This window comes from Diabrotica virgifera, chromosome 8, assembly GCF_917563875.1.
Source record: "Diabrotica virgifera virgifera chromosome 8, PGI_DIABVI_V3a".
NCBI lineage: Eukaryota > Metazoa > Arthropoda > Insecta > Coleoptera > Chrysomelidae > Diabrotica > Diabrotica virgifera.
The window spans coordinates 221078151-221099435 of NC_065450.1; the positions used below are offsets into that span (position 1 = coordinate 221078151).

At 31.3% G+C, this 21285-nt stretch overlaps 1 protein-coding gene across 2 annotated transcripts in view; it reads left to right on the plus strand.

Annotated features, from left to right (window-relative positions):
* Positions 1 to 21285, plus strand: part of LOC126889600 (sarcolemmal membrane-associated protein) — a 73946-nt gene that overhangs the window by 7556 nt on the left and 45105 nt on the right. For both annotated transcript variants that reach the window (XM_050658071.1, XM_050658072.1), the window contains exon 2: positions 7820 to 8110. In XM_050658071.1, the coding sequence (XP_050514028.1) occupies positions 7823 to 8110 (288 nt within the window). In that variant the 5' untranslated portion in view covers positions 7820 to 7822. The remainder of the gene's footprint in view (positions 1 to 7819; positions 8111 to 21285) is intronic.

Genomic DNA, 21285 nt, shown 5'->3' on the forward strand with positions numbered 1-21285 from the left:
TCTTTCAAATCTGAAATAGTCTTTTCCTTGTCATTATTTGTCATGAAACTTTGTCTTACTAGACATAATGTTGTTAGATATAATAAATGAATCAAGAGACATCAAAGTGGATTGTAGTTTTAAATATATTTAAAAGTTAAAGCCATAACGACAATATAGCTTGATCTGCTAGTATTATAGCCCATTCATATTTTGATTGTATTTTGATCAATTTTACTTTGATTTCGCTCATTTCTCGATATTCGCTTATCTCCTTCTTGACTGGCTTTCAGGGTTGCAAAAAAACATGTTTTTTTAATTTTAAACAAAACACACGTTTTTTTTTTGTTTTAAACGTTTTTTTTTTTGTTTTAAACATCTTTTTTGTTTTTGAATTGTATGTTTTAAACAAATAAAACTTGTTTAAAACACATGTTTTTTTTTGTTTTAAACGTTTTTTTTTGCTTTAACGATGTTTTTTTTTGTTTTTAAATTTTATATTTTAAACAAATAAAACTTAGAAGAAAACATTGTTTAAATCATATTTTCCTAAACATAATATTAATTGAAAGTGTTTGATCTATTATTCTACTAAATAATAGATAAGAAAACCAATTGCAAAGTTAGGAGCTATTGCCTGGGGAACCCCAGACTATTTACTATTTATAAATCCGCATTACAAGTTGGCTATTGCAATAACGTCTATAGTCAGTTATTTTGTGGTGTTTCTTGTGGTGCTTAGTGTTTTTTTAACATGCAAATGATTTGGTGACCCCAGCTCATTTTTTGGCCAATTTGCTTGATCATCGCTTTAGTGAAAATAAACTTATCATCCATCCATTATAAATTATCATCCAGAAGCATTTTCGATTATTATTATTAGCAAGCAAAGTGTGTACCCTTTAAACCATATGTTTTCTAAACATCTAATTGAGAATGTAAAACCATTGGCATGGTGGCGTTCTAAGAACAATATAAATACTACAGCATTGAAACTTGCTAAACAGCTTCACACAGCTATTGCATCGTCAGCCAACATAGAAAGACTCTTCTCATCATACGGTTTACCATTCCAAACTACGTAAACGGCTAGGCTATGTCAAAGCTGCTAAGTTGGTTTCAATTTTTAAAGAGCTTAATTCCATCAGTGATGACATGACTGATCAGATTGACGATTTAAATTACAAGATTACTATGAGTCTGAAACAGTTTTGAGAAATTGATTAACTCTTGTATCCAAAATGTTTTAAGTTTTCCAATTTTTTTGTGTTCCGATTATTAATAAATAAATAATATGTATGTTAAAAAGTTTATATAATGTATTTGAGAATTTTTTTGATGTTATATTAATAAAGAAAATGAAAAAAAAACACTTGTTTAATTTAAGTGTTTTAAACTGTTTAAACATAAACAAATGTTTAAAACGTGTTTAAAACAGTTGATTAAAACAAAATGTTTAAAACGAAACAACCCTGTGGCTTTACAACTCGGGCTGTTGTTGTACCGCAATCCTACATAAATCTGCTTCCACATCATCCTTCAATCTTTTTCTGGGACTGCCTACTACCCCAGGCTGTGGGTGAAAAATAGGTCGATTTCAGGATATAATTCAGGAATTTTTGAAACCTATCAGGTGTTGTAAAGGACGAAGCCAGGAATAACTTCTACTAAAATGTAACCAAAAATATTGTGCGCTTTTTTTAATTGCGATTTTCATTTGTTAAATTTGCAATTTTTATTGATTTCTAATTTTGTAGGTTAGGATAAGTTGTAGTAAATTAAAAAACCTACAATTTGAGCTATGGTAAGTTTAATTTCGTTAATTGGTTATTGCAAAACAGCCTGCGAAAGGTCCAAAATGGCCGTTTTCTACAATTGCATTATTTATTATAATTTTTTTTTATTTTTTAAAGCTTTAAAATGAAGATCTTTCAATTCCAAACATAAAAAAATTGTAAAGCCAGATTGACGAATTTGTTGCTTAGATATTATAAATTGTTTATCACAAGAGGTCAAATGTCGAAGGCTATAACTTTTTGAAAAAAAAAAAATCGTAGAAAGTTAGTGAAACATCCAATCTCCTTCGAAAGATATATATTTTCATATTCTGATGTAAATAAATGCGTAAAACATTTTTAAACCTCTAATTTTTGGGTTTGAAAATAAGGGGGCAAATTTCGTTATAAACATTTAGAGCTGAAGCGGCCCTGTACATCCTATGAGTTTTTAACTTACAGATTATTGTTGCTAAAGATGAAACAAAGATTTATAAAAAAATAAAAAATTTCTACGACCAACTGAAGCCGAGATAATTTTTGGGTTTGCAAATAAGGGGGCAAATTTCGTTATAAACATTTAGAGCTGTAGCGGTCCTGTACATCCTAGGAGTTTCTAACTTACAGATTATTGTTGCTGAAGACAAAACGAAGATTTATAAAAAAATAAAAATTTTCTACAACCAACTGAAGCCGAGATAATTGTTTTTTTTTTCTTAAGTCGTAGTGCCTTTATTTATAACAATTAAGAAATTATTTTACAGTCATTGACTAAAGAAAGACTTATATTATTTTAAAATAAAAATTATTATAAAATATAATTACATTTAATCATTAAAAATTATTTTTAAAATCGGTGCTTTTGCGAGCGGCCGAATTTTGCAAATCGCCCGGCTCGCTTCAAATCCGCGCGGTCGGAAAATTTTCACGTAACTTGTATTAAATTTTGACAGAAAACAATTTAATAATATTACCGTTATAATATACAATCTATTTACCACTGTATTTGTTTTTCTTGATAAACTTTTATATGTGAAATATCATTTCTAAAGAAATAATATTACAAAAATAATACATATATATGAAATATATAACTATATTTTTAATTTTTTCATTGTTATATAAATATAATAATAATAATGTTACTTCTTACTATAATATACATAAAACTTTTTCTTCTTGTAGTGACTATTCTTTTTGGATTTCACATATAAAAGTTTATAAAAAAACAAATACAGTGGTAAATAGACTGTATATTATAATGGTAATATTATTAAATTGTTTTCTGTCATTTAATATAAGTTACGTAAAAATTTTCCGAGCGTGCGGATTTGAAGCGAGCCGGGCGATTTGCAAAATTCGGCCGCTTGCAAAAGCACCGATTTAAAAAATAAGTTTTAATAATTAAATATAATTATATTTTATAATAATTTTTATTTTAAGATAATATGAGTCTTTCTTTAGTCAATGACTGTAAAATAATTTCTTAATTGTTATAAATAAAGGCACTATGATTTAAGAAAAAAAAAAACAATTATCTCGGCTTCAGTTGGTTGTAGAAAATTTTAATTTTTTTTATAAATCTTCGTTTCGTCTTTAGCAACAATAATCTGCAAGTTAGAAACTCATAGCGTATACAGGGCCGCTTCAGCTCTAAATGTTTATAACGAAATTTGCCCCCTTATTTGCAAACCCAAAAATTATCTCGGCTTCAGTTGGTCGTAGAAATTTTTTATTTTTTTATAAACCTTCGTTTCATCTTCAGCAACAATAATATGTAAGTTAAAAACTCATAGGATGTACAGGGCCGCTTCAGCTCTAAATGTTTATAACGAAATTTGCCCCCTTATTTTCAAATCCAAAAATTAGAGGTTTAAAAATGTTTTACGCATTTATTTACATCAGAATATGAAAACATAACTCTTTCGAAGGAGATTGGATGTTTCACCAACTTTCTACGATTTTTTTTCAAAAAGTTATAGCCTTCGACATTTTACCTCTTGGGATAAACAATTTATAATATCTAAGCAACAAATTCGTTAATCTGGCTTTACAATTTTTTTTTATGTTTGGAATTGGAAGATCTTCATTTTAAAGCTTTAAAAAATAAAAAAAAATGATTTGTACAATAAATAATGCAATTGTAAAAAACGGCCATTTTGGACCTTTCGCAGGCTGTTTTGCAATAACCAATTAACGAAATTAAACTTACCATAGCTCAAATTGTAGGTTTTTTAATTTACTACATCTTTCTATTTAAAAGTTTTTCTCTAAAATCAATATCCTAAGCTACAAAATTAAAAATCAATAAAAATTGCAAATTTAACAAATGAAAATCGCAATTAAAAAAAAAGCGCACAATATTTTTGGTCACATTTTAGTAGAAGTTATTCCTGGCATCGTCCTTTACAACACCTGATAGGTTTCAAAAATTCCTGAATTATATCACGTTTTTTCACCCACAGCCTGGGGTATACTGATCTTCTACCGTCTGGTCTCTCAAAAAACACTGTCTTTAACACTCTGTGTTCCTCTGATCTTACTACATAACCTGCCCATCTTATTGAACTAGCTTTTATATGTCTGATGATGTTTTCAGTATCATACAAAGTTTCAGCATTGCGGTGCCTTCTCCATTCGCCAGTCAATTCATCTCTTCAAGGGCCAAATATCATCCTGAGAACATACGTAACAACTGGGACAATAATTGACATGTACAGTCTTAATTTAGATTGCCTTTTTAGCAATTTAGATCTTAAGAGGAAACAGTAGCGATCAACAGGTAGCGAAAACGCGTTCCAAGATTGCGGCTGTAATTTTGAATATTTTTTCGAGATATTTGGCACATGTATTCATAATATAATAAAGAATGGCGGTACAGAGCCCAATTTGAAAAATATATTAATATGTGCCTGTACCGCCATTAAGAGAACAAAAAAATACACTTTCTTCAAATAAACTTTTTTATCCGATGCCTAGATTTTGTGTCATTTTGGAACTACTAATGAAATAAAAAATTTTAGTAGTTCCAAAATGACACAAAATCTGGGCATCGGATAAAAAAGTTTATTTGAAGAAAGTGTATTTTTTTGTTCTTCTTAATGGCGGTACAGGCTCGTTTTTTTAATATTGTATTTAATTACAGAGTAATTTCCACATATTAATATATTTTTCAAATTGCGCTCTGTACCGCCATTCTTTATTAAATTACGAATACGTGTGCCAAATATCTCGAAAAAATATTCAAAATTACAGCTGCAATCTTGGAACGCGTTTTTGCTACTTGTTGATCGCTACTATATTACTAATGAAGGTAGTAATTCGGCCTGTAGGTAATCCTTCAATTCAAAGTATTCGGAAAGCGAGGAATTGGGAGAAGAGGAATATCATGGTTAAAGAACCTGAGGAAATGGTTCTCCACAACAACAACTAATCTGTTTAAAGCATAAGTTAATAAAATAATTATAGCCAGAATGATCGCTAATATTCGAAACGAATAGGCACCAAAAGAAGAAGAATGATGATAGGGAGTATAATATCTATATAGGGGAGTATCATATTGTTTTCAGATTTAGTCATACAACTCACACTCCCTCTAAGGGGAAAATTGACTCATCCCAGGTACCTAAGGTACCAAAAGGATTGAGCTCTGATGGGACTCTTTCCATGTTATCGAGCCCTAGGTGACTTGGTATGCAGGTGTATCTTCCAAAAATGTTCGTACCGGGTGTCCCAATAAGAATGGCGCTCGGCCATATCTCAGGAACCGTTTATAGTACAGCTTTGGGAAAAAATTTTTATAATAAAAGTTGCCTCGAGCAAAGCCTGGAAATTATTTTCATAATTGTAAGTCCACCGCTAGAGGGCGTAATTGAATATCAAAAATTAAAAAATCGAAATTTTACAAAATTTGCCTAATGAAAGGGCACTGGAAATCCGATTATCGTATTCTTTATAAAATTCTGCGCATATTTTATTTCATAAGTTTAAGTCTACCTGTGCAAATAAGAGGTGGGGGTGAGTGGGAACCTTGTTATGAAAAAATCGCTGTAAGTCTGGTTCTGCTTAATCGATTTTTGCAAACTTGGTCTTGTTGAAAGCAGCTCTTTTTCGTCAATGTAATAGTTATAATTTGAAAACAGCCTATTACGTACAATGCCGGCTAGGAGGCGCTATTTATTTTCTTTTTAGAAATCTAGTTTTCTTAGGAAAATATTAAATACAAGTATGTATTTTTTTTCCTGTATTACAAAATTAGACCAAATTAGCAACAGAATACCGAAAACCGCATGTCTATACATTTTTTTCTATCTCTCGAGATATCTTAAGAAACGTGTAAATTTTAAACATAACTGTTGCTGTCATATAAGTGGAAATATATAGAAGCAAGCAGTGTGCTATGGAAAAAAACAAAGAAACATTTTCCAGATGTCACCGTATATAATAAATCAAAACAAAATATGAAAAACTCTACTACTGGGGTGACGTATTTGGGGATATTTCATTGCATATATTCTAGCCGCAACAGTTGCATTTCTTATGCATTCAAAGAATGTGGCTATGATGTCAAATGCTTCTTAGTTTGTAAGAATCATCTTGAATTTAACTCTGTATAAATTTTATATAAAATTTAATAGAAACAAACCGCAACAAACCATCAATACACAAATTTTTATGTTTTACTGATTTGACACATGATGACTTCTTGAAGTTAATACTTCTAATAGTTCTATTTTTTCCATAGCACACTACTTGTTTCCACTTTGACTTCCTTAACTTAGTTTACCGGTGACAATAACAGTTATGTATTTATCTTAGTTGGGAATAGGATAATTGATATTAAAATATAATGAAATAAAAATTAAAAATTTGTGTAGAAAATCTGACGTTTTTACATTTTCTACTATTCATCGAGAGAAAAGCAAATGCGCGGAGGCAACAATTAATAAAAATTTACATATTAACGCTATTTTTTTGGTATTAAAATTAGTGTAATATTTAACTAAAAATAAAATTAAACTGTTTAAAATATATTTATTTCGTTAAACTCATAATAATAGAAGTATAACTTCTTACTCGCGTAAAAAGTACACACACTCTTTTTTTGTTATATTTTATAGTGTTATTTGTCTTATTGTTGTTTTGATTCATTATATACGGTGACATCTGGACAATGTTCCTTTGTTTTTTTTCATAGCACACTACGTGCTTCTATATATTTCCACTTATATAACAGCAACAGTTATGTTTAAAATTTACACGTTTCTTAAGATATCTCGAGATAGAAAAAAGGTATCGACATGCGGTTTTCGGTATTCTGTTGCTAATTTGGTCTAATTTTGTAATAGAGGGAAAAAAATACATACTTGTATTTAATATTTTCCAAAAAAAACTAGATTTAAAAATAATAAATAGCGCCTTCTAGCCGACATATTACGTAATAGGCTGTTTCCAAATCATAACTATTACATTCACGAAACAGAGCTGTTTTCAACAAGATCAAGTTTGTAAAAATCGATTAAGCAGAACCGGACTTACAGCGATTTTTTCATAACAAGGTTTCCACCCCCCCCCCCTCTTATTTGCACAGGTAGACTTAAACTTGTGAAATAAAATATGCACAGAATTGTATGAAGAATACGATGATTGGATTTCCAGTGCCCTTTCATTAGGCAAATTTTGTAAAATTTCGATTTTTTAATTTTTGATATTCAATTACGCCCTCTAGCGGTGGACTTACAATTATGAAAATAATTTCCAGGCTTTTCTCGGGGCAACTTTTGTTATAAAATTTTTTTCCCAAAGTTGTAGTATAAACGGTTCCTGAGATATGGCCGAGAGTCATTCTTATTGGGACACCCGGTACACTTCTGACCGTCGCGAGCAGTACAGCTTTCTGCACGGTCTTATAAAGATGTTCATTGAGACCCAGCTTTTTTATGCTTTCGAGGAGGGTCTTCGGAATGACTCCAGTAGTAGACAAAATAATCGGTATTGTCTGGATACTCTGCATTCTCCATTATTATTTATATTTTTATCGCTATTAGTAATATTTTTATTTCCAGGCAATGGTTGTAGTAAGTGGTAACTGGGTGAAAAATGTTGCTACTTACTCACCAACGAATGTCATTGATAATGTGGTGATCGTCGAAAGTATGGCAGCCAAAGCAATCCTTACCTCTCGCCCCAATTCCCACCATTTTCAAGAAAGGACTCTCGCCCTTGATCAGCCCGTCAAAGTGGGCAGGGCAGTCGCGAGAGCCAAACCCGCCGCCAACAACGCCATCTTTGACTGCAAAGTGCTGTCCAGACACCACGCGCTGCTATGGTACGAGAATGGCAAATTTTTTCTACAGGTAAGTCTACAATTTTTAATCATTTCGATAAGAATAGGATTTATTTGGTTAGGAATAAATAGTCAAAAGGAATAGGGAACTTGACAATTTTTTTTATTTATTTATTATATTTGTCTACATACAGGGTGAGTCATGAGGAACTGTACATACTCCTACCTCGTATAGAGACCCCTATGGGGAATAACAAATGACTATTAAAAAGTGTCTGCTCCCATTGTCTAATAATATACAGGGCGAGTTTCGCATTTTGACAGAAATTTGTATTCGTCATAATTTTTGAACGGTCAGATCGATATGTCTCTTATTTTGGTCAATCGTTACACTATTACCACCTAATCAACTGATTTATTCAAACTAGAAAAAAATCAGGTCCGGCTTTAAAAAATTAGGTCGTTTGGGCCTTAAAAAAATTTCCACCTGTATACGCTTTTTGAAAACTCTAATATGAATTTTACAAATTAGACAAATAGCCAATTAAAATGGCATATTTATTTTTTCCCCACACGATTACCTAATTTTTTATTAAAAAATCAAATTTGACTATGAATTAAAAGTTTGGTAAAGTGAACCATACATTTAAAAAAATTAACTTTTATTACAAAAATAATTTTTTTTAACAAATATTTAATTTATGTTACCACCCAATCAACTGATTTATTCAAACTAGAAAAAAATCAGGCCCGGATTTAAAAAATTAGTTCGTTTTGGTCTTAGAAAAAATTTCACCATGTATACGCTTTTTGAAAACTCTAGTTTGAATTTTACAAATTAGACAAATAGTCAAATAAAATGGCATATTTATTTTTTCCCCACACGATTACTTAATTTTTTATTAAAAAATCAAATTTGTCAAAATCGGAATTTACCATAAAAATAAAAAAAAATAAACAACGTTTTTCTTAAAATTAAAAGCTTCACAATTTTTTTTTCTATACCACGTCTAGATCTAAAACCCATAACACTTCTCTTTGGACTCTATAGTTTAACATAGACGTGATCAAATAGATAAATTTTAAATTTTTTCACTTAATTTTTGCGATTTAACTTTGCAATTCACGAATCTACACCTTTTATTTTTAAAAATTCATAACTTTTATGAGAAGAAGACTGAAAGTCCACAACAATTTTCATAGTCTTCACAATGGTAAGAAATATGTGCTGTAAAAATTTCAGAAAAAAAAATATTAAAATGGAACAGAGTTGTAGCGACTTAAACCGTGATTTCATTTTTTGTTTCATTTTTAGTTTAAAATTCCGATTTTGACAAATTTAATTTTTTAATAAAAAATAAATATGCCATCTTAATTGCCTATTTGTCTAATTTGTAAAATTCATATTCGAGTTTTCAAAAAGCGTATATAGGGTGAAATTTTTTCTAAGACCAAAACGAACTAATTTTTTAAATCCGGGCCTGATTTTTTCTAGTTTGAATAAATCAGTTGATTTTGTGGTAACATAAATTAAATATTTGTTCAAAAAAAATTAATTTTTGTAATAAAAGTTATTTTTTTTAAATCTATGGTTCACTTTACCAAACTTTTATTTCATAGTCAAATTTGATTTTTTTTATAAAAAATTAAGTAATCGTGTGGGGAAAAAATAAATATGTCATTTTAATTGCCTATTTGTCTAATTTCTAAAATTCATATTATATTTTTCAAAAAGCCTATACAGGGTGAAATTTTATCTAAGATCCAAACGAACTAACTTTTTTGAAGCCGGACCTGATTTTTTTCTAGTTTGACTAAATCAGTTGATTGGGTGGAAATAGTGTAACGATTGACCAAAATAAAAGACACATCGATCTGATCGTTCAAAAATTATGACGAATACAAATTTCTGTCAAAATGCGAAACTCGCCCTGTATATTATTAAACAACGGGAGCAGACACTTTTTATTGGTCATTTGTTATTCCCCATAGGAGCCTCTATACGAGGCAGGAGTATGTACAGTTCCTCATGACTCACCCTGTATAGAAACAACACATACCAAATATCAACCCTCAAATCGCAATATTTAATTTACAATGAACATTTAGAGTTGTGATCGCCAGCTATCCAACACGAAAAGCGCAGCACGCTATGTGACGTCACGCTGCTCGTTCCAGGATAAGATAATAAAGAATTGGCAACACTGGAAGATTGTTTGTTTTTAAAATTGACAGTTCGTTGATTTAAAAACATTGTGTTTTGAATTGAAGGTTAGATTTTTTTCGTGTATAATTTCTTTTTATCTGTGCTTTAATAATATTGCTAATAATGGAAGCAACACAAAAACAGTATTACAAATATTGTATACTTTCCATTTGTTCCAATACCGCTTATAAAACGCCCTGAATACTATTTATTCGTGTAACTCAAGATCAAAAACGTCGTTTATAATGGTTAAAGGCATGCAAAAGAAATGAGAAAGATATTTCACAGAAGATATGTGAGGATCATTTTAATGTGAGTATAAAAATCATACTCTATTTTCATCTACATATCAGTTCAATAAGTACTTATTTTATGTTCACTTCTTTGCTACACAATGCAATAATAATATAATGCAATTATACAGGGTGTCCCGAAAAGAATGGTCATAAATTATACCACACATTCTGGGGTTAAAAATAGTTCGGTTGAACCTAACTTACCTTAGTACAAATGTGCTCATAAAAAAAGTTACAGCCCTTTGAAGTTACAAAATGAAAATCGATTTTTTTCAATATATCGAGAACTCTCAAAGATTTTTTATTGAAAACGGGCATGTATCATTATTATGACAGGCCCACCTTAAAACCAAATTATAGTGAAATTTGTCCACCCCATAAAAAATTTATGGGGATTTTGTTCCCTTGAACCCCCCCAAACTTTTGTGTACGTTCCAATTAATTCATTATTGTGGTACCATTAGTTGAACACAACGTTTTTAAAACTTTTTTGCCTCTTAGTATTTTTTCGATAAGCCAGTTTTTATCGAGATGCGGCTACTTTTTTACTATATTTACATAAAAAATTTATGGGGGTTTTGTTCCTTTAAACCCCCCAAATGTTTGTGTATGTTCCAATTAAACTATCATTGTGGTACCATTAGTTAAACACAGTGTTTTTAAAACTTTTTTGCCTCTTAGTCTTTTTTTGGTAAGTCAACTTTTATCGAGATGTGGCTTTGTGAGATTAACTTTTCCAAAATATACCAAAAAATTTAAGTTATAAATAAATTTTCAGATTATTAACACGTGTCTATAATCATACTTAACCATATACAAATAGGTGGTGGATTCGACAAATATTCAAAATATCTCGATAAACACTGGCTTATCAAAAAAGTACTAAGAAGCAAAAAAGTTTTAAAAATATTGTGTTTAACTAATGGTGCCACAATAATAATTTAATTGGAACGTACATAAAAGTTTGGGGGGGGGGGTTTAAGGGAACAAAACCCCCATAAAATTTTTATGGGGTACACAAATTTCACTATAATTTTTTTTTAAGATGTTGCTACGATAAAGATTCCTCATGTCCATTTTCAATAAAAAAGCTCTAGGAGTTTTCGATATATTAAAAAAAATCCATTTTCATTTTGTAACTTCAAAGGGCTGTAACTTTTTTTGTGTGCACTATTGTATATAGGTAAGTGAGGTTTAATCACCCTATTTTTGACCCCAGAAGCAGTGGTATAATTTATGACCAATATTTTCGGGACACCCTGTATAATACCTAATATAATAAATTATATTAATGCAATATACAATATAATAGGTATATACTATAGTATTACAAAGAACCTTACGTTTTTAATACTAATTCTTTTTAATTCTTTACGATTTTATGATTCCTTATGATTTTATCATATAATGTACCGTTGCAGCGTTGTAATACTTATTGCTTTCGCCCGTTTTTAGGGACGACCAACAAACTGTCTGACGTCACAACCGATTTCGCCCGTTGAAAGAATAATTTAAATTCTGCAGTTTTTAATTGCTTATATTTATTTCATAATAATAAAATATGTGTTTTTTTGTAAACTGGGGTTTTTTTAACAGCATTAAATAACGTTTATTACTAATAGTTCTGGAATTTTTATGCAAGTTCCCTATTGTGAAAATTATTTCATAGATCATCATCATTCTCTTCATCAGATTTCTCCATAAGTCCGTTTTGAGTCATATCAATATCAATCACCTTTACCGACATGTCCAGCCTAAGCGTCTTCCCCAAGTCTCCTTTCGTCTTTCTCTCTTACTGCTTTCAGGAACCAGCAAATCATCAATTCTTCATGTTGCGTGGTTAACGTCTAAACGTTGAACATTACCAAACTATTAGTCCATTATTTGACGGTTTTTGCTGTAAATTTTAAAGAACCGTTTGAATTGACATAAAATTTGGCATACGCATAGCCAACATGTCAAAGAAAAAAAGTGATATTGTGTCGATGTGTGCTTTTGCCCTGGGGGCGAGTTTCGCCCCTTCTCAGGGGTGAAAAACATACGTTCAAAGTAAGTCCGAAATTCGATAAACTGGCTAATTCTAAGCAATTTTTATTCTATACAGTTTTTTCACTAAGTCAATACTTTTCGAGTTATTTGCGAGTGAATATGTTCATTTTTCAACAAAGCAAACACGTTTTTAGACAATTTTTCGCAAATAATTCAAAAAGTAAGTGTGTTATCGAAAAAAACATTCTTAGCAAAAGTAAAGCTTGTAAAAAAGTGAAAAAAATGGTGTATACATGAAGTCTCTAGACCTAGTAGAAGCAGAGTTATAGCTAAAGAAAAATAGTTTCAAATAAATATATTTCAACGTGAAATAACCAAAAAATGAAGCACTTTTTCGAAAAAAGTCGTTACAACTTTTTTAAAGAGTTTAAAAAGCTTTATTTTCATTTTTATAAAGAAATATTCTAGCATCAAATGTAAGCAAGTTACGCTCAAAATACAGTTGGTTCCTTTTGATTTGGCATAAAAAAATCGGGAAAATCGCCCCCTAATTAACAACCTAAATAGAATTAATCGTTACCGCTTTACAAATTGCTTTATTTATATTGTGTTTATACGATCTGTAAGTTTTATCGATTCAACGTACTTATTTTTGAAAAAAATGGTTTTAAAATAAAATTTTTAATTTTGAAAAAAATGCTTTCTTTCAAAATAACTTAAAAATTATTAGTCATACCAAAAATCTCAAAGAGTAATAAAATATACGTTTTGCATTTCTGGATATTTTTAATTTTTTGTTTTCCTGTTAGACAAAAATTGGTTATGCTATGGATGTTCAAAGTTTGCATACACTCGGGATTAGTGACTCGTTCAAGCCATTTTAACTACAGCCTTTTCAAAAATAAGCACTTTGAACCGCTGAGACTTACAGACCGTATAAAGAATAAATAAGCAAAGTAACTTGTGAAGCAGTAACGATTAATTTTATTTGATATGCTAATTAGGGGGTGCTTTTCGCGATTGTTTTTACTAAAAAATAAAAGGTACCAACAATATTTTGAGCATAACTCACTTATTTTAATGTTAGAAGTTTTTTTATAAAACAAAAATAAACCTTTTTTTAAACACTTTAAAAAAGTTGTAATGAGTATTTCCCGAAAAGTGTTCTGTTTTTTGGTTATTTCACATTGAAATATTCGATTTGGAATTTGACGAATAAGAACCTACTTTTCATTAGCTACAACTTTGCTTCTACTGGGTCCATAGACTTAATATATACACAATTTTTTTCACCTTTTTATAAACTATATTTTTATTAAGAATATGTTTTTCGACGAAATACTTACTTTTTGAGTTATTTGCGAAAAACCGTCTAAAAACGTGGTTATTTTGTTGAAAAATGAACAAATTCACTCGCAAATAACTCGAAAAGTATTGACTTATTGAAAAAAGAATGTGTGTGTGTACTTTGTACGCACGTAAGAAGTTATACTTCTATTATATGATTATATGATTATAAACGAAATTAATATACTTTTTATTTATATTTTATTTAAATATTAAATTAATTTATACTTCTCAAACATTTTTATTAAAACAGTGCCAAAAAACACATTAAAAATGCCACAAATGATTTCTGAACATTAATTGTCGGAAAATTTTTTAACTAAATACGTATTTTCTGAAAATAAAATTATATAATAAATATACTTACAATCATAAAATGTATAAAAAAAAATAAAAAAATAAAAGTTTCTATTGGGATTCGAACCAACTTACCACGCGGCTGGTATTTGCGTTGTATTGGGATTCACCCGCATTAAAACTTCGCCACAGAGACAGCTTGTCATTATGTGCGAAGATCGTCTAACTAAACAGATTAACCTTTTGACATTTTTAACTTATGTAAATCAAATTATTTTGATTTTGAATTGAAAAAATACAACAAAACATAGAGTAAGAAGACAATATATTAGGTGAATATTGATAGAAATTTTGATGGTAATCAAATTATTAAATAAAAGTATTACATACTACTTATGTATTTTGGTAGGTTTAAGGTAGGTATCGGAGCCCGTATAACGACTAATAAATTTCGCAATCACTTGCGTCGTGCAAAGTGGCTATGTTCAAATATCATAACAAAATTTGATCGACTATTTATAAAACACTTACCAGTGAAAGATTCTTTAGCTTTGAATAAGCGAGATCTGCGGCACTCATACTAGGCACAGTTTGATGAGCTTTCACATTGGCATGCAACAATCATCTCTTCTATGTAAATAAGTCCAAAAATATAATATGAAAACTATTTAAAAAGGCAGTATAACCATTAACTAACTTTTTGTTTGTTGTTTCTCTTCCTACAAATTTTAAAACGCAACAAGCATACATTATAACCAAACCATGCACAGTCCCACAGCTGTACCACAGCTGCCATATTGGATAATTTTTGTCATGTCATTTGTACATCCAATCAGAACAAAGTTATAATGCGCATGCGCCCGGTCGCTAGGTTTTCCCATATAAAATTTCACCGTCATTACGCCCGTAAAGAAGTATAACTTCAAAAACTCTATAAAACAAAAGTTGCTTAGAATAAGTCAGTTCATCGAATTCCGAACTTATTTTGGACATATATTTTTTTACCCCCGAGAAAAGGTGAAACTCACCCCCAGGGCAATAGCACACATCGGCATAATATCACTTTTTTTCTTTGACTTATTAGCTACGTGTATGCCAAATTTCATGTCAATCCAAGCGGTTCTTTAAAATTTAGAGGTTTTGCAATATTTTACCGTTAAAGAAAGTACTATATCTTAACTTATGCTCTCTGATTTTGGCATCAATTGATGTCAACCCTAGAATTCCCCTAGTACACTCTTTAATTTTATCCTTTTTTGTTACTCCACTCATCCATCTAAGTATTCTCATTTCTGCCACATCAATTGCACTGCACTGCAATTTTTTGTGACATCCTCTTATTTTATCGTATCTCATTCCAATTTTTTCTGACATCCTCCATTTTTTTCTGATTCCCTCAATTTTTTCTGGCACACTCCAATTTTATCTGATATCCTCCATTTTTTCTGATTCTTATTTTTTTATATATGTTTTATTTTATAACTCGAGAAGGACTGGCTTGATTTGGCTGCTTTTGATTTTGAAATATTTATAGAAGTCTAAGGAAGAAGATCAAGTATATTCAAATGGGAAATAAGCCACAATTTTACCTAAAAATGATTTTATTAACGTTTCGACGCCCAAGTCGCAAAATACAAAATAATACTTCAGTATTATTTTGTATTTTGACAACGACACCCGACTTGGGCGTCGAAACGTTAATAAAATCATTTTTAGGTAAAATTGTGGCTTATTTCCCATTTGAATATACTTGATTATAAAAATGCCACAAGAAAATAGTTTCAGAACAACATTAAGAAACCGGTATGGGCCTAGCGTTTGTCAAAATTTTAGGAGGTTGGAAACTTTGTACGAGAAATTGGCACACTGTCAAAATTCAATTAAATTTTTAAGACGATGTAGAGACAACAATTTAATACCAAAAGGCTTGAGGTTACGGCCAGGATACTCAAGCAGAAGACTCCAAAATATTTTACATAGAGCCAGTGTGTCAATGATCCGGGAAAGGTTACAATTTCATAGATCAAATTTATTTTTTATTGAACAAGACATCGTAAGTATTGAAGATTTGCTTTACGGAATGATATCAAATTCTGATTTTGATCGAATTATTTTTAGTTTACACATAATTTATCAAAATTCATATCAGAAACAAAGAAATATACATTTAAATAAATTTAATATTCTTTTAGAACAAAATAGTATACATAATTTTGATAACTTCAGTATTATTTTGTATTTTGACAACGACACCCGACTTGGGCGTCGAAAAGTTAATAAAATCATTTTTAGGTAAAATTGTGGCTTATTTCCCATTTGAATATACTTGATTATAAAAATGCCACAAGAAAATAGTTTCAGAACAACATTAAGGAAGAAGATATTTGCAATATCCCATCAGATATCAAATTTTATTAATTTTATAGGAAGTGTGTAAAAAATGTGCTCCTTTTTCTGTGTAATGTGTAAAAAAATTATTTTTCAACATTTTCTCTGCGATAAAGTTGAAAATTCAACTTTGAGCATTAATGTAATACATTTTAATAATTATAAATTTAATGAAACAATTCTAAATAGAGTTGTCTGTCAAGTCTCTTAGTGATTAGACGTGTTTGATTTAAAAGTCGATTCACTAATTGCCGCAAAAAATACACAGTTTGTTTACCTTTTACTCATTTATTTGGTTAAGTTTTTTGGATTTCTACAAGTAAGTCGATTCATTACTTAATTTATCCTGGGAAATTATACTTAAAAATCCGACATCTGTCTGGGACGGATGTCGGGAACTTCACCTGGCGGCGGGAAGCCGCCGCGATCTTCAAATATAAGAATCGAGGATATCAGGGTTCTGGATGGCATGGAACTCGACGATTCAAATGTAAATATTAATCAAGATGGTTTTCGCGGATTTACAGAAGCCGATAAGAATAATATTGCAACAGGGGACAAAAATCAAGTTTTTCCAGCAGATAATGATAACAATAAAAGCTCATTAACAACAACAGCAAGTAATTTAGACCAGCCAAACCAGTCTTTCAAACGCGATATTTCCATTAATAATCGATTTACGTCAAGAGATACAGGTCCGTACTTAATTTTTGTGGAACACGAAGTTTTGAATGTGGGAAGATTGCATCCAATGAGACTTGGTGAAAAACTGTTAGCACTTTCGGAATACGAAAAATCGATCTTAGAAATTAGTAGCGTGGGTCGTAATAGACTTAAAATTGAAGTTAATTCAGGGTTAGTTGCGAACAAATTAGTGGAAAATTCGGTATTCAAAGACAATAAACTGATAGCTTATATCCCCTCACATTTAACTGAAAAAAAAGGTATTGTGAGATCGGTCGATACATATCTGACTGAAAATGATCTTGTTAAAGTTATAAAATCAGAGTGTTCTGTTCGTAAGGTGCAAAGAATGTTTCGAAAAGTAATAAAAGACGGAGTGATTGAAAAAATCCCCCGTCAAATGATAATTGTCACATTTGCAGGGAACAAAATTCCCCAATTTATTTATATAAATAAAGTGAGATGTCCTGTAGACACGTACGTTCATCCTGTTATGCAGTGTTACAATTGTCTTCGTTACGGTCACTCTGCATCTCAATGTAAAGGAAAAAAGAAATGCCGAAACTGCGGCAAAGAAAATGATAACGAATGCACTCAATGTGATAACTTCTGCATTTTTTGTAACTCTAATTCACACAACTCGACAAATCGAGATTGTTCAGAGTATAAAAAACAAAAACGAACTAAGGAAGCAATGGCACACCTTAATATTTCTTTCAAAGAGGCCGAAAAAGTTATTGACAATCCTGCCTACACTAGTATTGTTCAAAAAAACAGATTTGCTCCGTTACTGTCATCCACTACTGAATTCCCTTCATTAGTTTCCAGGCCAAATACCTATTCCAATATTGCTCAAAGCTCATCAAAACATTTGCCTTCCATTGCAAATATTTCAAATACTGCAGCTTCTACTAGAAAAAAACGAAAAATACACCCATCGTCTCCTACGCTTATTACCGCTCCAAGCGAATTTAGCTTTTGTGCTAGCCCCGTATTCCAGTTCGGAAACTATAATAAAAATGTATCTAAAAATAACGATGAACATCTTAAAAATGAATTCGCTACTACTTTGAAGGATTCAATCAATAATTTCTTTTCAGACATTCCTGCTCGAAACCCTGCGATTAATAGTTCAGTTCCCTCTATACAAGATGTAGAAAATATAATTAACAGCGTGATTAAACATTTCTTTACCTGATATGGCCGGTTTAAAAATTGTCCAGTGGAACGCTAGATCAGCGTACTCTAATAAAAACTCTATTACGCAACTTTTTACAGAAGAACACTTTGATATAGCTCTTATTTCGGAAACTTGGTACAAACCTAAGTATGAAATGTCCTTACAGGGATTTAATATTGTTAGAAAAGATAGACGTAATAAACGAGGTGGAGGTGTTAGCATAATTATCTCTAATAATATTAAATACAATAATATAGTATTCAACCAAACATTTAATAAAAATATTGAAGTTTGTGGCATTGATATTGATGTCAATGGCACCAAAATATCTGTGGTTAGTATTTATCGTCCAGGTAGCATTGCAGTCACAGTGAACGACTATGTTTCTCTTTTTCAACAAATTCCGCATAATTTTATTATTGGTGGCGACTTTAACGCCCATCATGGAGCCTGGGGCTCTATAAACAATGATCATAGCGGTAACATACTCATGGAAGCTTTAGAATACTTCGACAACTTTATCATTGCAAATGACGGATCTCCTACCAGAGTATCTGCCCCTGGCTCTCCTCCATCATGTGTTGATCTTACCCTCATTTCGTCCAACTTTAGCTCACAATTCTCTTGGTCTGTTAAAGCAGATACGTATGGCTCTGACCATTATGCTATCACATTTGTGTTACAACAACTCAGAATTGATAATATTAATATTACCCCCATTCATAAATGGTCTATGCGAGAAGCTGATTGGGCATTGTTTCAAACAAAAATTGATAAAGATTTCTCCGAGATTCCGCTTTTCAACAATACTAACGAAATGATTAACTTTATCACCAATTCAATGACATCCTCGGCGGATTCAGCTCTTAAAAAAACTTACCCCTTCTCTCCTAAAAAGGCTCCTCATCCCCCTTGGTGGGATGAGGAATGTCAACAGTTAGTTACCCAAAGGAAGGAAGCTTACAAAACGTACAAGCGCAATATGATAACTTCAAATTATATCAATGTAAAAAAAATAGATGCGCTCTGCAAAAGAACCTTCAAATTTAAAGCCAAACAGGCTTGGGCAGACTATTGTACTCAACTCAATAGGAATTCAAATCCCTCGAAAATTTGGCGCCGGATTAATAGATTTCAAAAGAAGAAAAATGATATCCAACCATGTGAAGAAAATGAGGCGGAAATACTTTTTCATAAATTGGCTCCAAGTTTTGTTAGTCCTTACATTCACTACACACCCACCAGTAATCATGATCATTCTCTTCTAGCCCCAGTTACACTAAGAGAGTTAGAACTTAATATCAAATCGTCAAAACTTACTGCTCCAGGCTTAGATGGCATCAATTATATGATGATTAAAAAGCTCCCTGACTCGGCGAAACACTTTCTTTGCAAAATATATAACAATATACTTTCAGGAGATACGGATTACCCCTCACTAAAACAGTGTCTAATTATTCCTATTCCTAAGGCCAGTGACAACAAAGCTCTGCGACCCATTTCTCTAATGTCTTGTGTATTAAAAACTTTGGAAAGAATTATCAAACTCAGATTAGAATGGTGGTTAGAAAATAATAACATCCTCCCCCAATCCCAGTTTGGTTTTCGGCGAGGTAAAGGTACTCTCGACTGTGCAGCCAATCTTGCAACGGAAATTCAGTTGGCTTTTTCAGAAAACCATTATTCAGCTGCCTTATTTTTAGATATCTCTAGTGCTTATGAAAGTGTGCTGTTGGATTGTTTATATGAAAAGTTAACATACATCCATATACCACCACAATTTGCATTTGTTCTTATTAATATGTTCCTCAGACGACAGATCTTTATAAAATGCAATACAAATACTCTAGGTCCTAGAGAGGTTAACTCGGGTCTGCCACAGGGGTCGGTGTTGAGCCCGCTTCTATTTAATATCTATACCCTCGATGTTCACAACCTTGGTATGAACGCAAGAATTTTACAATATGCTGACGATTTTTCTATATACACTACTCATAAAAACTACTCTCAATGTGTTAGTAATCTTAAGTATATAGTACATTGCTGCTTTAAATACTTTCCTGAACAGGGATTTGAAATATCACCTCATAAATCTGCTATTGTATTTTTTACCAGACACCAATTGCCAGAACTTAATAGCCTTACAATTCAAAATCACACTATACCTGTTTGCAAAACATACACATATTTGGGTATCACATTTGATTGCAAACTGACCTGGTCCGATCACATATCAAGATGCATTAAGAAAAGTGAAAAAAGTCTTAATATCCTAAGAGCAATTAACAGATATCATTGGGGCGCTGACCCTAACATTAACTTGATTTTCTACCGAGCGTACACTCGATCTATCCTAGATTATGGTTGTTTCTTGTATGGATCAGCCACTAATTCCAGACTTTCACAAATAGATAGGGTACAGTTCAAGGCTCTACGCATTGTTCTTGGTGCATTTAAATCCACTCCCACAGCTGCTCTCCTTGCAGAGTGTGGCGAACCCCCCATGCAACTTCGACGACAGTTACTAGCTGAAAAATTCGTCGTTAAACAAAAACGATTTACACACAACGACCTTATTAAAAATTTAGGCATCTTAACTGCATATAGCTACACTAATAAATACTGGCACAACAGAAACTGTCCCCCTCTAGCTGATGCATTTGCAACAGTCTCAAACATCGAACTACGTGATGATTCTGGTTTGCCGTTCTTCACGGCTAAATTCGATATATGTCTTACACAACCAAATATTATTTTTCCAGAATATAATGATAACCCAGCAATTAATAACATATCTATGCAAATAGAATTAGAGAAATTAGGTAATGTACATAAATTTTTTACAGGCGGATCCAAAT